The sequence below is a fragment of the Canis lupus genome, chromosome 15 (assembly GCF_011100685.1).
Source record: "Canis lupus familiaris isolate Mischka breed German Shepherd chromosome 15, alternate assembly UU_Cfam_GSD_1.0, whole genome shotgun sequence".
Classification (NCBI taxonomy): Eukaryota; Metazoa; Chordata; class Mammalia; order Carnivora; family Canidae; genus Canis; species Canis lupus.
In genome coordinates, this window is record NC_049236.1 from 40,089,865 (window position 1) to 40,107,894 (window position 18,030).

Genomic DNA, 18,030 nt, shown 5'->3' on the forward strand with positions numbered 1-18,030 from the left:
TCAGTTAAGATCTGATTTGTGACCCGGTATGTGGTCTATTCTGGAGAAAGTTCCATGTACACTTGAGAAGAATGTGTATTCAGTTGAGTTTGGATGTAAAGTTCTGTAAATATCTGTGAAATCTATCTGGTCCAGTGTATCATTTAAAGCTCTTGTTTCTTTGGAGATATGCTTAGAAGATCTGTCATTTGCAGAAAGTGCCATGTTGAAGTCTCCCAGTATTAGTGTATTATTATCCAAGTATGTCTTTACTTTGGTTATTAATTGATTGATATACTTGGCAGCTCCCACATTAGGAGCATAAATATTCATGATTGTTAGGTCCTCTTGTTGGATAGATCTTTTAAGTATGATCTAGTGTCCCTCTTCATCTCTTACTACAGTCTTTGGGATAAACTTTAATTTATCTGATATGAGGATGGCTACCCCTGCTTTCTTTTGAGGACCATTTGAATGGTAAATTGTTCTCCAACCTTTCATTTTCAGGCTGGAGGTGTCCTTAGGTCTAAAATGAGCTCTTGTAGACAGCAAAAAGATGGGTGTTGCTGTTTTATACAGTGTGAAACCCTGCATCTTTTGATGGGATCATTAAGCCCATTCACGTTCAGAGTTTAGTGTCATCAAAATCCCTGTTTTTGTGGACTACTTCTTTGGGCATCCTCTTTCTTTTACAGAGTCCCCCTTAATATTTCTTGCAGAGCTGGTTTGGTGGTCACATATTCTTTCCATTTCTGCCTATCTTGGAAGCTCTTTATCTCTCTTTCTATTCTGAATGAGAGCCTTGATGGATATAGTATTCTTGGCTGCATGTTCTTCTCATTTAGGACCCTGAATATATCCTGCCACCCCTTCTGATAGGACCAAGTTTAAATTTCTTCTCCAATCTCCATTTTCAATAGATCCTGTAAGTTCTACTTAGGAAATATCTTATTTCCATTGCTTTTTTCTCTGTTCCCATTACAACTATTTTTGTTAAGTCTTGACATTGCAGGCACATTGGCTAGGCTGGACATTCCTAAGAGTTTTCCAAATCTATCTCCAACCATCTTGTATAAGCAGCCACCAAGGTCTCTTCCTGAAGCCCATATCCGATTATATCTCTCTTGCTTGAAACTCTTTATTGGCTCCCCCTATCAGGATTCAGTGTAGAAAGCAGAGGCCCCTCTAGGTATTCCAATCATGAAAGGATTTTTTAAAAAGATTTTATTTATTTATTCATGAGAGACACACACAGAGAAAAAGAGAGAGAGAGAGAGAGAGAGAGAGAGAGGCAGAGACACAGGCAGAGGGAGAAGCAGGCTTCACGCAGGGAGCCTGATGTGGGACTCGATCCTGGGTCTCTAGGATCACACCCTAAGCCGAAGGCAGCGCTAAACTGCTAAGCCACTGGGACTGCCCATGAAAGGATTTAACATGGGGGATTAGGGATTATAAAATTGGAGGAGGGTTAGAGGAGCAGACACAGGAAGGATGCACCAAGGGTCTACCTGTAAGGTCTCTACTAAAAGTCTGGAGTTTTTATGTATTTGACAGAGAAAGTACAAGCAGGGGGAGCAGCAGGCAGAGGGAGAGGGAGATTGAGAAGTGGTAGGGGGCTAGATCCCAGGATCCTGGGATCATGACCTGAGCTGAAGACAGATGCTTAACTGACTGAGCCACCCGGGTCCCCCTTAAATCTGGAGTTTAAGAACATCCAGCCATAGTTGTTCATGGATCAAGAAGTCAGTGGTGCTATTGCCCATCAACTGCCTTTCCAACTGCCCAGCAGGATGATGTACCCCAGAATGGTGATGTGGGAAAACATCATGCCTCTATAATCTTACCAAAGTGAAAAGCAGCCAAAAGAGGTCAACAAAATGGTCTTTCTGGTTTCCACTTTCCAAAGCTCATGCAAATGCATCAAATTCATGGAACCTAATTCTCCTTCAGAGTCTTGGCTTCATGGAGTCGGGTAAATATAGGTTTTAATTTGCCAGCCTCTGTATGGGAAGGGAGACTAGAAAGAGGGAGGAATTAATGGTGAGCAAGACACCCACATCATCCATTCCACCAGACTCTGCTTATACTGTAACAAATGCAACCTAATGTTAAAGCTGTGTGCAGTTTCATCCCTGCTCATCACATTTTGCTTAATCTCCTTCTTCTACCTGTGATATCCGCCACTGGCAGATCCAAAAAAATGCTTTTTGAATGTGTGAATGAACAAATGAATTCATTCATTCCTGACTCAGTTCTGTCTTACTTCTGGCCATGACTTTATTAGGTGTGGCCTTCATGGGTGGTCCTAACTGCTACCTGCAGAAAGCCTGCCATTTCTGAGGCCCAGCCAAATATGCCCTTCTCATAAGGTCTTCTAAAATTCCCCTGTATCCCACCGCAACCTTGTACCTATATCCTAGAGCTTATCACTATCTGCCTGTGCTGCATTTAGCTATGTACTAGTATTTATCTTTTTAACCTACCATGTTGTGAACTTAAGGAGAACAGTGTTTTATTCACTGACACTGCACCCTTTCCCTCCTTGTTTCCCTTATGCTTTTCTGACCACCTCCTTTTCTCCAGACATAGCCACTCTAAGAATCTTCTTTTGTAAAGACTTCCCATTCACTTTTCTTATTTTCCTGTAATTGTAATTGAAACCTGACAATTTATAGATGTGGATAAATCTTTGTGGCTACCTTTCTCTTGTCCTGCATGGAGACCTGCATGCCAATTTTTTAATATCCTAACACATTTTTCCTGTGTTACTCCTAGGCAGTAATATAGAATAAACCTAAAAGGGTAAGAGTCTTAGAAGGAAAGAAAAAAAATTAATTTCTTTTAAAATTTTTAGTGGAATTCACAATATGTTCAGTGTCCTGGTTTTCTAGGCCTTGTCAATAGAAACTGTATTAGTGGAACATTCCAGACATTATCACATTCATTGTTGGGATTCTGAGGTAATAAAGACAGGGCCGTTTGATTTATCTGTGTTTGTCACAGTGAATTTCTTAGAACTTGACTTCACTTTGCTTAGAGTATGGGGAATCCTCACTATTCTTTTAAAAAGTTCATTTTCTAAAAGTATCGATTTCATATGACAACTGACATTTGTAAACAAACAAAAAATGACCCCATAGTCTTTAGGGAAAGTGAGGTGTTTTTTTTCCTTTTTTTGTACTTAAATACACTGCCTTAGAGCAGTTTTAGGTTCCCAACGAAACTGAGTACAGGTACAGAGGATTCACGTATACATCTGTCCCCATACCCATTGCTTCCCCCATTATCAGCATACCTCACCACAGTGGCATGTCTCTTACAACTGATGAACCTACATGAACACATTATCATCGTCCAAAATCCATAGTGAATGTGAGGGATCACTCTTGGCGTTATGTCTTTGTCAAAACCCATGAAATATATGATGTGTCTACCATTACGGTATCATAGAGTAGTTATATGCCATAAAATTCTATTGTTCTCAACTTATTCCTCTACCTACCCTGACATCCATTTCTTGTTAACTATCTCCATAGTTTTGGGTTTTCTAGAATGTCATATAGTTGGAATTATACAATATGTACTCTTTTAATATTGGCTTTTTTCACTTAGTGTAATACACATCCAAGTTTCCTCCATGACTATTAGTGGTTTGGTAGGTCATTTTGTTTTTTAGCGCCAATTAATAATATTCCATTGTCTGAATGTGTGTTTTTGGACATTCACCTATCAAAGGACTTGGGTGTTAATAAGTCTTGGCAATTATGAATATAGCTGCTATAAATATTTGCATACTGGTTTTTGTGTGGACATAGGTTTTCAACTCGTTTGGGTAAAAAATAAGGAGTACAGTTGCTGGATTGTACGATAAGAGTATAAGCATGTGTTTTAAAGAAACCACTAAACCGTTTTCTAAAGTGGCTCTATGATTTTTCATTCCTACCAGAGATACAGATTTATTTTTGTTAGAGGTTCAAGGGATTTCTTAAAAATTCATAAATGGAAAAATCCATCCTTATGAAGGTATAGAATGGTCAGTGTATGGCCTAGTTTCATTTTACCAAAATATGAGCATGTCACAGTTATTTAAAATGCTCATTCTGTTTCTCCTCTCAACTCTGATAATAGAACTCAAGATTGGTTATATAGAAATGAGGGGAAATTGTATAAAAAGAGGCAGACTAGATAATCACATGTGTAGCTCTGATACTATGGTTCATTCTTGATTTTTCTGCTTGTGGATCAGTAACTATGGAAGAATGAAGAATGCAGGTGTTCTTCTGCTCCTCACCCCAGCTGACTTGGGCAGGCATCTGCAGTCACTTGGGTCACTTGCTGATGAGGATGTCCCCCAGTTAAGTCACACCAAGGGGAAACTAGTTCTTTAGGTGCTAATGGCTACTGCAGCTACAGACAGAGGAGTTTCATTCCTGTTCTTTAGATCCATCATAGCTAATTTCCTGTGAGGTAGGGAGGGGCAGTGGGTGAGAAAATGAGATAATCCTCTGGCTGGTGTGGAGGGTCCATTATAGGCCTTAGGTCTTTCCCTACTTTCTTAAGCCACACCCCTTCTTGTAATGGTGCTTGTATGTTGCATGGGGCAGTGAAATTCTGCTCTTAAAAGTGAAATTCTACATTCAGGAACACAGGGCTCTGTCCTCTTCAAACTTAAATATTGGTGAAATTTCTCTAAGAAGGCCCTTCTGCTCAAGAAAATCAATAGCTTTTCCTTTGCCAGGCAATTCAAAGTAGAAAGTATGTTTTGAATGCCTTATTGTCCCCAAGGTGCCTTAATTAGTTGGGTTACCATTAAAAGCCAGGAGTTTCAGAGGTTGAATCTTTGTGGAGTAAATTAATGCCTGTGGGGTTCTATAATTTCAAGGAGAAGGAGAATTCTTAAATAAAAAAGTATGTTAATTAAAAAATCAGCTCAGGGGGATTTTTAAATTTGTTGAATTCAAAGATTTCCCCCCCAATCATATTAAAAACAATTCCACAAATACAAACTGAGTATCTATATATACCAGGCATTGTGATAAACTGAGAGGTCAGAAAGAAAAGATACTTTTACTTCCCTCAGGGAACACAGACTCTAATAGAAGAGTCAGATACACAGAGAAGCCCAGGCTCCCTATTACCATTTATTGAGTGTGTCCAGGGAGAGTTCATTTCTGAGAATACAAAAGTAAATAAAATTCAGGACTAGGACTTTCCTGAAGAAATCTGCTAATAAGACAGGAGGCCATGTGACCAGTGTCATGATGTAGAAATGGTTAACTTTAGAGTGTAGGGAGTGGGTGTCTAGAAATGCTTCAGAGAGGAGGGAGATGCTTGAACTGGGTCTCAGAGTAAAAGTTCAGGAGGAGAAGGGCAGGGAGGAGAAACTCTAAGCAGTAGAAAAAGCTTGTGCCAGGATGCTGGAATTTTAAATACCTTGGCAGATTCTAGAGCTCTGAATATTAGGACATGGATGAATAGGAGGAGTCAAATGGGAAGTGGTGGCAAGAGGAGAAAGACAGGAGGACAGTCTTGGGGGCTCTCTTGCAACTTAAGGAGTATCCATCATCCTGCACACAGAAGCAGGGAAGGGTTTTCCGTGGGAGAGGGCATGATGGTGTTTTCACTTAAAAAGTATCAGGTAGCTGTGAGGGATGAATTGGACAGAGTTGAGAAGCAAGTCGGAAAAGCTGCTTCTGAGACCATCATGTTAGCCCGGGGGAGACTTGGGGCAGTGGCAGTGGGGAGCTGATGGATGGAAGAAAGAAATATTTTGGAGAGAATATGGGCAAGATGAGTTAAAGAATGATGCCTGGGGGCACCTGGGTGGCTCAAGGTCCCACTCTTGGATTCAGCTCAGGGCATGATCTCAGGGTCATGAGATCAAGCCCTGCATCAGGCTTCACACTTGGTGGGGGGGAGGTGTTCTTGAGATTCTCTCTCCCCCTCTCTCTCCCCCTCCTGCTCGCTCTCTCTCACTCTCTCTCTAAAATAAATAATTAAAGCTAAAAGAATGATGCTGAGATTTCTAGGCACCCTTTAGAGTAGCCAAAATAGTCTTCTATGTAAGGGTCAATAAATATTTTATTTGAGCAACAGCACACATAGTGATGCTCTTAAATAGAAAAAAGGAAATCCAGAGAAAGAGTAGGTTAGGGAGAAGAAGATACATTTGATATTGAGTCTAGGATATTTTTTCCTTAGGTTTTTTTGAAATCTGTTTCCTGCCGATGACAAATCCATATGCCTGTTCTGTAGATTGACATGCTATTGCTAATTGAAAATACTCTAATTGAAAACTATGTCCTTCCAGATGACCATTGGAAAATAACCTTCATACATTATACAGGATTGCCATGGTTATTTATTTATTAGGCCTCCTCTCGGGCTGGGCTAATCAGAAACAGGGATGATGTGGTCAGGCTCGGGAGGATTTCTGTATCTTGCCTTTGAGATAGCTCCCTGGGAGGGGAGAGAAATTGCCTAGATTCCTGGGCTGCTCGTATCTGAAACCATTTGTTCTAGGTGAAGCTTCAGAGCTCAAGGACCTTGTCAACTTCTTCTCAGGATAAGCTTGGGCCAGAGCAATTTTAAGATTAAAAAAGAGAAGGAAAAAGTGAAATAAGGATCTAGCAAACCCCTGATTCATGAAGTAAACATAATTTAACATTTTTGCTCCCTTCTTCAGTTCCTACTGTATAGGTGAGAATCAGTATGCCATTCTTGGTAATTCCTGTTTCTAATGGGGCAGGAGTTGGCATATTACATGTAGGTGCTCCTTGTCCTTGAATAACATTTTAATACATTATTAGATATCTATATAAACTTGAACATTGTGGTATTGTCCTGAGTGTCCAATTGAGTGACCTCCAAGATTTCATTCCCCTTCAATAGTCAAGGATGATTAGAATTTTGTATACATGTAGAGAACATAGGAGCAGTTAAACAGTATATACATATTGTTCATGCAATAAATATTCAAGAAATGTATATAGAGTACATATCATGTTCTGGACACTTACTTTTGGGCTCTGGGGACACAGTAGGCCCAAGAGACCATCCTTGCCCAAAGGGAGCCTACTTTATAATGCGGAGGACAAATGTTAAATCAATAATCAAATAAGATGGTTACAGATAGAGATAGATGTGAGAAGAGTAGATAGTAATGTGCTGGAAAATGATTGACGGAGTCAGGGAAGCCCTTTGGATGAGAGGCCATGCTTGGATCTCAAGAAGAGGGATTCCAGGCAGAGGAAACACATACACAGATCTTATGGTGGGAATGAGCTCAGTGAGTTCAAGAAACAGAAAGAGAGCCAGTGGTTGGCTGTATGTAGATACTGTAGAGTGAGGGATAGATGGCCAACTTTTCTAACCAGTAATGGAATGCTTATTAGAGACTCAGACTTATGTAGACTGCGTATAAATGCATCTATCCCATCTCCTGCAAATGCATCTATCCCATCTCCTGCAGCAGCTTAGTGAGATAGGCATTGTGACTCCCATCTCCTAGGTGGAGGGACCTGGGGGTGAGGGACAAGGTTTTTAGGACCTGAGCCCAGGCCTTCTGATTCTTCCACTGCCCCTCACTGCAGGCTGGCAGGACTGAGCAAGGCACTTGGAATGAAGAAGTGCTGAGTCACTGGCCTCCTAGGCTGCCTTTCAGAAGATGTTTGTCTTGAATTTTGTGATGGCTTTGATGGAATATTGACAACGATCAAGCAACGATGATAACAGTGGCAATAACTCTGCCCACTACCATTTAGTTTTATAGTTTGCAAGGTACACTACCTGGTTCCTCATTTGTGGCTCAGGAGACCCCTCAAAGGTAAGCAGAACTTGTTTTATTCTTCTCGTTTAGGTTATGAGATTACCTGAGGTGATGCAAGGAACAAGGTTGGGACTTGGCTTAACCCTGAATTAGAATCAGAGTCCTTGCCTTAAACCACAGAGACTCCCCATAGAAGGAGGAGGTATATATGGCCCATAAGCCTGTAGTCCCTCAGACATCCAGAAAACAAATTTGTGCCTTCTTCAAAATGCTTTTGCCTGTAAAAAAGAGGTATAAAAAATGGACTCGCTCATGAATATATAGAGCTCCTATTGTGTGGCAGACCCTGGGACTATCAGAGGATCTCAAATAGGTTAAAAGATACAGATTGTTTTAGTACAATGTTACTATACAAGACTAGAAATAATGCTATGAAAATACAGAGGAAAATGTGATTAAGTCACTTTGGGAAAGCTTCACCAAGAACAGAACCATACACTGGGCTTTAAAGGATGAATAGTAGGCTTTCTCCAGGGAGAGAAGGTTGTTCTAGGAAAAACATACTTACTGTTCCTCAAATAGCCCATCATTTTATCATGGTAATTGGGTGTGTACAGAGCATAGGAAATGCAAGAAGGAATGATGGGAAATGATGCTGGTAGATTGAAGTCCAACTGTAATGGGCCTTGAGTGCCAGGCTCAGGAAGTGCTGTATTTGGCCTGAGAATGCCAGGGTGTTTTTAAGCGAGGCAGTGGTATGAGTATACTTTTGCTATGTTTTAGAAAGCAAATGCTATTGGCAAGGGGTCACAGGATTGGGACAAGGGAAAAGTCAGAAATTATTATAATAGTTTAGGAGAAGGAACAAGCCCCTGAATTGATTGTCATGGCTAATTACACATTGAGGAGAACTGTTGGGGTAACGTTAGTGAGGCTTAAAAGACTAATTGGATTTGGATGTGAAGACGTACCAGTTGGATGTTGGGATACACATACTGGTTTTCCATTTGTACACACACACACACACACACCACACCCCTTGTTTTCATCTCCCCAGACTCAATTCTCTGATTCTTCAAGCCAACCATTGATTTATTTTTCTGTCTTTAAAAAGGGAAAGTTTTAGGTCTGTGATCTTAGGGATCCTCACTGTGTGATATGATTGTTGATCCCATAGGATTCTTCTGGCTAAGAAATGCTGGTACAAACACATTTTTGAAGATGTGAATGCTATGACTAAATTTATGTTTTTTGCATTTTTGTTTTTTTTAAAGATTTTATTTATTTACTCATGAGAGACACAGAGAATGAGAGGCAGAGACACAGGCAGAGGGAGAATGCAGGGAGCCTGAAGTGGGACTCGATCCTGGGGCTCCAGAATCACGCTCTGGACTAAAGGCAGGCACTAAACCACTGAGCCACCCAGGGATCCCCCTAAATTTATGTTTTACAGATTATTTACCTTTTATGTATTTGAAACTGCTGTTGTTTGAAAGCCCACCTACTAAGCACTTTGCAGAAATTATTCTCATCCAGTGACCTCTGGTAGGGAAACATTAGCAGAGCAACTTAGTCTCTTTCCATTTCAGGCTTCCCACTGAATGCTGAAGGAGAATTTAGGTATTAGATAACAAATGTTAATGGCTTGCTCTTCAAATTATAAGCATTAAGAATTCATTTCTGTTGCACAAAAGGGTTATGTTTAATCTGGGGTAAAATGAGTGTTTCTGCTTTAACACGAACTTGTCTCATTCCTACTTCACCCAGATTCATATAACACTGTGGGAAGAATCCCCAAGTCCTCTGATCTGTTTAGTCAAAAAGATTTTGGGGGGTTCTCTCCTATATTTCCAAGTCCTGGGTTTCCATGGAGAAGCAGCAGCATTTTGAGGCTGTTCTGGTGGTTAATGTACTAGTATTACCTCAAGGGCAAGCAGGCTCCTTCAGCCTCCGTGATGCCCAATTGCTGCAATGGACATAATTCTGTTCATGTCCTGGGAGTGCTGTGAAGACGTGTATGTGAGGCCACTTGAATAAAGTCTGACACCAGGTAGGGCTCAGTATGTATTAGTTCCTTCCATTTACCCTCTTGGTCATCTAGAAAATAGGTATGTTTTTACTTTTTATCTTCAGGCTGGTTATGGAAAGTAGAATCATTTCAGGATTAAAAGACTAAGGTTTAGGAATCCTGGTCTTTCAGATTTCATTAAGCTCTGTCAGCAGGCTTTTATGAAGCAAATTTCCTGAAAAAGCTATCTTTTTTTTTTTCTTTTAAAACAAATAGCAGGTATAGGTACATGATTTAAATTACCTTCTAGTCTTCGAAAAAAAAAGTATTAAATCATGCCATTGTAGAACTTAGGGCAGATTCTCTTGGTCATTCAAATGGCCATCTAAAAATTCTTATTGAGAACCTCTGATGCATTCAATACTGGTGTTATACCTATGAGCCAAGATACAGTCCCAGAAATTGTCCCAAGTTTAATTGACTTAGATATTTTGTCCTTCACAAAATTTGATTGGCATTTGTTGCTATCTGAAATGGAAGGTGGCTCTATCATCTTTTGAGGAGAGAGGAAGGGAGTAGTGGCCAAACTTTAAAATTTAATTGCATCAGGGTAAGTGACTGGAATACCCATTTTCATTGACCTAATTGTTATATGTTATATAGATGTGCAATTATTTAATCTAAATCATTTGTACTTCTGCAGTTTTATCGTTTTCATGCTTCATTATCACCCTGTGTAGTCAAGCTATTGAACCTGTTCCATAAACAGTATTAATCTCAATTACTTTGGGAGCTTTAAATAATATTCCCTTATTAAATATATTCTTTGTTATGCTGCCCGTGTTTTTGCAGTGTCAGAAGCTGTTGATGCTGATAAAAGCAAACATTTAGTTAAAAAACCTTTTATATTTTAATGAGATTTTAAAAAAATAACATGCACATTCATATTTCCTGAGGTTTGGGTTATGGAAAACACCTTATTAAGCTAATTTAGAACTTTGAGTCTGAAGTGCAACTTCATGGCTTGGTTTCGTTGGAGGGATGTGAATGAAGATAGTAGGACGCTTTCAGTCTTGGCCAGAGTAACAGTGTTGAAATTTTGAAAAGAGGATTTAAATGTGTCCGTGAAGGACGCCTGGGGGGCTCAGCGGTTGACCTCTGCCTTGGGCTCAGGTTGTGATCCCTGGGTCCTGGGATCAAGTCCCACACCTGGGATTGTGTCCCACATCAGGCTCCCCGCAGGGAGCCTGCTTCTCCCTCTGCTTGTGTCTCTGCCTCTCTCTGTGTGTCTCTCATGGATAAATAAAATAAAATATTTAAAAAAAATGTGTCCATGAGACTCTACACATCTTGAAAGCAGGGTTTGCCGCTTTCATCTCTGTAGCTCTGAAACCTAGTTGACTGTTCTTTAAATGTCTGCTGGTTGAAGGTGAACTGAGGTGCATAATGGAACGGGATTTGGGACTCTGCCCTCCAGGTTTTCCTTCCTGAATGTACATAGGCTTACCCTGGCAAACTGTCCTTTCTTCACTTCAGAAATTCCATCTTATTATGTTCATCTTTGTGGAATTTTTTTTTTTTATGGCTTCCTGCTGTGACTCATTTGGGTGGTGAGTTAACTGCCACCTTGGAGCCCAGCCCTTCCTTTTAAGCTGTGGGATTCAGGCTCCCCAAAGTTAGTTTGCCTCTGGGTAGAGAGCACCACAAAATGCCCAGGTGATACTTTAATTTCTAGGGAAAGATAGCACTAAAGTGAAACCCTCTGTATTGCGTCAGCCACCTGTAAAGCCAGCCTCGGAGCATGTGTGTCTCCCCAGTAAGTCTTGGCTAGCACAAGGAAAGTGGTCTTTCTTGCAAGGATGACAAGGTGAACCGAGACCATCTCCCCACGTTTAAAAAAAAAAAAAAAGTTCTAAAGTGTTAGCATGGAGTCCTGTTTGACTGGCATTTGACTCTAGAACCTACTCCCCTAATTGTCACAACCCAAAATAGGTTCATGTGTAGGTGCTAAGTTGGTAGGTTCAGTATGAAAATGGAATGGGGAGAAAATGCAAGAGGGAGGAGTGTCAGCTTGTCTACTCACCCTCTGTCCCCATGAAGGGGTTTCCTCCTGTCCCTCTTCATCAGTCCAGCTTGGCTTCTCACACTACAGTGTGCTTGTGAACTATTATGCGGTGTCGTTCACCCAAAACCACAAGTTCCCTGTTTTAAGGGTGATTGAAGAGCCCTCCAGGGGAACGTTTAGCCGTCTTTGTACGTTCATCTCTAACAATTACTTCTGTGCCTATATTGCCCAAGAAAATGAAGGAACAGAGAGGCAAGCTTCTGGAGAGACCTTTTGACCCTTTTCTGCCTAAATCTTTCCCTTGTGTAAGAGGGAGACAAGTGCCTTGTCCTCTCATCCTGTGCCTTGGCCATAAAGAAGCGACATTCCTGTACTCAGGGTGACCTCTCTGTGCACGTTAGCAGGCTTGTCTGGCTTGGAGATGCCAGGAGATCTTCAGGGTGGGTTTCAGGTCCAGCATCTTGCAGAGATGCTGTGTGTGTGGGTGTGTGGTGTGTGTGTGTGTGGGGGGGGGGGGGGTGCACAGGAAACTTCCTGAGCCTCTGGTGTCGCGACAGGGCTTGAGAACTTGTTTTTAAAAACCAGCGCATATTATCAGCAACTGGATGGAGAGGGAGATGCCAGTCCCGCGGAAGTTCTGCCGGAGGCAGGGGTGTGCTGCCCCTCTGGAACCCGCGGTCCCCGCGCTCTCGCAGCCCCGCCGCGGCCCCCACGGGGCTGATTGGCCGCCCCAGCACTGATGTGGAACACCGACACCCTCGCCGGCCGCCAGTGCCCTCCACTCCGGAGGGGCCCCTCTCCCCGCGCGTCCCGACCCCGGGGCCCAGCCCACCCCGCCGCGGCCGCCCCTGCACGGCGGGAGGCCGGGCCGCGCGAGGCTCCGAGGCGCCGGGGGGGACCCAGCAGGCTGCTTCCTCCCCGGCTCGCTCGCCCTCGCCCTCGCCCTCGCCCTCGCCCTCGGAGCCGGTCCTGCCCCGACTTCTCGGGCTTTCCCAGCGCGCACGGTGCGTGCAGGCCGAGGGGACGCGGAAGAGGACTTGTGTGTGGTGGCTTCGTCGCCTGTCAACACTTTGCCGGCCTCATCCTCGGCCTCGCCTGCATTTCTTTCTGCCGGAGACACCGAGAAAGGCTCCCTTCTCCTTCTTTGGACTCTTCCTATTTTTATGGTAAGTGCTTGCCTCCAGCGAGCTGCTCCTGCGGCAGTGAACGGGAGGCTCCGGCTCGCTCGCTCTCTTCCCAGCTCAGCTGTAGTGACCTTCCCTCTGCGTTTCTCCTTTTCTCTTGGAGCCATGTCTGGGGTGATCCAGCTAACTAACACGCCAGGGCTCATTGTCCGGACCGTTTGGGCTTTTTTTTTTTTTTAAATCTTAATTTTTAATTTTTTCCATCCCCCCCACCCCCAGCTTCTCGGCTGTGATGGAAACCTTAGCGCTCTCCCTCTTTGTCCTTGAAGCGGCAGCCGGGAGTGTGCACGGCAGTGAACCGCAGCGCCGGCCGGGAGTGTTGGGGGGAGGGGGACCGACAAATCTGGGCAAGATGAGTCCTGGGGTGCCGGGGGCGCTCTGGGACCGGCGGGGCCGGGGCTGGGCGGCCCGCGAAGCAAACTCTCCCGTCTTCCCAGGTGAAGCCCGGCGGCCCCCGTGAGTTGTGTCGGAGCCTGTGCCTGTGCCGGGGCGGGGGCGGGGGGGGGGGGGGCGTTTGGAGCACCTGCTCCGAGTCCCGGGGGCCCGGTCCTGTGGGCTTTGCACTTGGGCAGTCGGTTGGCGGCGGGAGGAATCCTGCACCGGCGGATGGGCTGATTCATGACCTCACTGCCGCTTTGCCGGTGGAATCGCAGGGTGCCTGCGCGGCGAACCGTGCTTTACATCCTGTTGGGAGGCTGGCGGGGCAGACAGCATAGGAACATGTTGAAGCGGACAGCATAGTTTCATCCTCCCGGGAGGGGGAGATGCTTTGAGGCTACTGGAAAGGTGGGACTTCTCTAAGTGAAAATAAGCAGGTTTCCGGGGAAGAGCGTGCAGCCGGCGGATTCTGGGGCACCCCTCTTGGAAGCGTGCCCTGATTCTTCACCTGGTACCCTGAGGCTCGCTGCGGACGGAACCACAGCTCAGGTCTGTTCCCGGCTCCCTGCCTCTTGCAGCCCAAAGGGAGCCAAGAGCATTTGGATGTAGCTCTCAATGGTGCTTGATGGGAGGAGCTCTCTGTATAAGATTTTCTTTTCTCTTTTGGTTTTTGGTAGCAGGTGTGTTGAATTATTTTGGCATTCCAAAGAAGCAGCTTCCCAGTTGTAGTTCTCCTTAGTTCTTCTCCAGCCTTGGGATGGAGCTGGGTTGTCGTCTTTGTGTGTGTGTGTGTGTGTGTGTGTATTTCCAGTTCTGGTCCATTTCACTTTAGGAAGGGTTCCGATCAAATGTAATTCAGTCTGTGATTTGTAAGATACTGCACTAATAAATGTGATTTTTTTTTTTTGTAACAAATGAGAGAAGAAAAAGGTGGTAGGAAATTTCTGGTCGTTCTCCCTGTTGATTGGGAGTTTTGGAATATAAAGTTCCTTAACTGTCTTGCTCATTCTCACCACTTTTATTTCCACTGCCTGTGTGGATTTTTCTTAAAATAGTGGTGATGACATCCGGCATATGCTTTTATTCCATTCCCTGGGTTCAAAGTAGATAAATTTGGTGGCGGGTTCTTACATGAAAGCATACATTTAAATAAAGAGCAAGAATTTGTGGATGTTTACATGATAGCCCCGTTTCAGAGTGAAACCAGCATATCAGGTTAATGACAACAAAACAAATTAAGACCCTTGCAGACCATAGTCCCTGAATCCTCAAGTAACGTTTGAAATACTTTCAGCATTGTTTGGATGAGCCGTTCTAATATCCCCTCTCTTTCCTACACTCAGCTGTGGCTCACAGCAGTGTTGTGATCTGACCAGTAGACTTCTTGGCTTCCTTTGATTGTTCTTTCAAGCTTACTTGTTTACTTTCATCCTTAATGGTATCTTCTTACTTTGCTTACTCTTTTTTGCCCCCTCCAGTTGCAAGGATTTTTATCAGGTGCCTGGCAACACAATTTGAAGTATTCCCCAATATGGAAAGAGTAGAATCAGCTTGTATGTCATGGAAATAGGCTCCGTACTTCACACTGCAAGCAATTTTGGATGCATTTGAAAATATTTCCTTTTAATTAGTAGCAACTTTAGCTTTGAGAGGGAAAAAAAATTCCTTAGGCTTCTTTGTCTTGCTGAGCAGAATGTTTGCCCATGCAAGCAGAATTGTGTGTGTGTGTATACGTAATACATATATATGCAAGCATATACACAAATGTACTGTTTACTTATGACTGTTATGTGAGTATACTTTTAATAGTTGCAGCATGCTCATTTAGAAAGTAGGAACAGAATTCCTAAGCTGTTGCTCAGCATCTTCTAGCTGCTGCTGCTGCTTTTTTTTTTTTTTTGTAGGGATTTCCCCACTTCTTACACCCCTCCTCCAGATAACGCCTTTGGGAATTTCTTTGAATTGGGATAATGCGTTCTACAGCATCTTCTTGTCTCACAGCATGGTGTCCTGTTAATTCCTTTGCAGGGTCTCTGAGGCAGCATAGAAAACAACTGCAGGGGGGAAAATTGATAAAAAGAGGTGCTGAGTGGAGCCAGTAGCCTCTTGGTTGATGAAATCACCACATTTTAATTCATGTGTATTAATTTAGCTGCTGCACCTTGAAACCCATGTTGCTGATTTGAAATGGGTCTGGAAGCTCTGAGATTGGTGTAGATGCACTTATTCATTTTTCACACTCCTTAATGACAGCTGTGGTTGGTTGAAACTGTGCTTTTACTTTCTCTTTTGGTGGTGGTTTAGTTTGGAACCTGCAGCTTCTGTTGTAAACCAGTATTCCCTGTTGATCCTCTTCATCTCTATTCTCTCCATCTTCGGCTTTATGTGTGTTTCTGTCTGTGAGCCTGCATGTGTGTACATGTAGTAACTCAGGCAGTGGAAGTTGATAGCTAACGAAGACTTGGTTGCAGCTTCTCTCTTAGGAGCCGAACTCCAGAGTTCAATATGCAATCCTGTTTATGGGGAAAGAAATTGCCCCCATTAATACCAATACAACCTCATGCTTCTGCAGGCATTCTTGTCATTGAAACTATTTTCCATAGTTGATTACCAAGACCAGAAATAGAATCAGTTTTGCATTTTAATTAATGACATTCTAGGTCGGTCTAGGTTGGACTGTCCTCAAATCTTGACATGTTTACTACCTGAAAGGTCTTTGTATTAAGTGGGGGAGTTTATAGAGCCTATTTTTACAGAGTAGAAAAAAATCTGTGATTATGTGACACAGAGTTTCTTTGGGAATTGGATGAACCACATTATTAGGGATGTTGGCTGAATTTTTCTGTTGCTTTTTCCAGTATAATTAATGTAGTTCCTTTACCATCTCTCTGTGAGCCTCTTTTTTGAACAGAGGAAAAAGAGGAATGTATAACTCCCACATAAAGCTGCTTAGGGAGAGGACTGTTCTTTAACAGAGATTCAAGACCACTTCTAACACGAGGGTGATCTACTTTGAAAGGAACTTGCTATTCAATTGGCAACTTGGATTGTATAAAATAGAAGAAATGCTTCATGAGCTGTGTCAAATATTGCATTTTTGATCTGTGCCTCCCTATTGAATTCATCTAGGACCATAGTCACCAGACAGCTTTGCAGAAGAAAATCATGTCCTCAGGAGCATAATAATCTAGCCAGACTGTCATAAATGTTTATGCTGCAAGTTATATCTCTTGGGTTGTGGAGAGAGATGGCAGGATTTTGGAGGAGAACCAAATCACAGCCCCAAAATAATGCAAGACGAAAGGGGAAATTCTTCCCTTTATTTAGCATTTAATTTTCCAGGCAAGCTGTTGGCTCCTGAGTCTGAAGATCCAAGAAATTGTTAAAAACACATAATGGCATGTTTCAGGAGCCTTCTTGCTAATAGGAATCCTTGACCCTTATAATGAGGCATCTGCTCAATGACCTCCTGGCCTGTGTGAGCCAGCAGCCATTCTTATAGAAAGTAGACATCTTGTAATGCAGCAGGAATTTCCTTACTTATATTTTTCCTGTTGGTCTCCCACTGGGGACCTCCTGTGAGTGTCAGAGGGAATGAGTGTCTGGAGATGGAGAAGACAGCTAGGCACGGTGGGACGCCTTCAGGACCCTGGCTTCCAGGGCAGCCCCAGGCACCAACTGCTGGGAAACTCAGACTCCTATCTGCTACCTTGGGCTTGGGCCAGACAATCTCAGAAGGCTCCCTCAACTATTGAAAAGGATGAACTGTTATTTTTACTTCTTTTTTTACTAGTTGGATGGTAATTTTTAAGGCAATTGATCCAGGTTAGATATTCTTGGAGAGGAGGTAGGCTGTACATTCCCTTGATCATAGAATCATGACTCTGATTACCTGCTTACCCTGGTGCATTTTGAAATGTTTCTCCTAACTTTCAAAAAAAAAAAAAAAAAAGACCTTGAGGAGTGTCTTATCAACCCTCTCATTGCCTAGGTAGGGAAGCTGAGGCTCAGGGAGGCTAAGTGCCCTCCCCAGGGTTGGAGGTCCCGTTAGCACCTGGGTAAGATGTTTTGGTGCAGTGTGCATGGATTTACTCAGATTCTTTTTCCATTTCTGGTGTGGGACCCTTTCCACGATACACAGCTGATGCTTACTGTGTCATTCATTGCTCACAAAACTGCTTTGTGGCATCTAACTCACTGGTGTCCATTATTTCTGGGTTCATTTCATGCAGATTACGTGGCTGTACCAGTCAGCGTGAGTCACATCAAGCCAATATTAGTGGAAAGTTGTTCATGTTTATGTAGAAATGCATTTTTTTACATTGCAGTTTTGCTCTCCTTGTGAACATTTTAAGAATTTTACAAATACTGTGCTTAGTTTTTTCCTCCTGCATCTCAACTATTGAACTGATCAGTTTTTTGGGAGGGTGTGATATTTATGGATTGATTCATCCATTTATTCAACTGATACTTATTGAGCACCTGTTGCGTCCATCCAAATGCCATGCAGCAGGGATCTGGTGGTAAAACAGCTGGACGCTGCCATCGCCCAGGACAGGGCATTCAGGCTCTGGTTATGCTTCCTGGAGTTTGTCTTGATGCTTTGCTGGTGATCTTACTGTTTCACATGGGTTGTGAAAGGATCCAG

The 18,030-nt window shown here is 43.1% G+C and overlaps 1 protein-coding gene across 6 annotated transcripts in view; it reads left to right on the top strand.

Moving 5' to 3' along the window:
• ANO4 (anoctamin 4) overlaps positions 1-18,030 on the top strand; it is a 404,256-nt gene that overhangs the window by 53,163 nt on the left and 333,063 nt on the right. For 2 of the 6 annotated variants that reach the window (XM_038558799.1, XM_038558800.1), the window contains exon 1: positions 13,097-13,441. The exons of 1 other annotated variant lie outside the window; for it this stretch is intronic. In XM_038558799.1, coding sequence (XP_038414727.1) covers positions 13,237-13,441 — 205 coding nt within the window. In that variant the 5' untranslated portion in view covers positions 13,097-13,236. Of the gene's footprint in view, positions 1-12,672; positions 12,987-13,096; positions 13,461-13,603; positions 13,932-18,030 lie in introns of those variants that run through there. 3 more of the 6 variants (XM_038558802.1, XM_038558804.1, XM_038558803.1) reach the window with 3 other exon arrangements.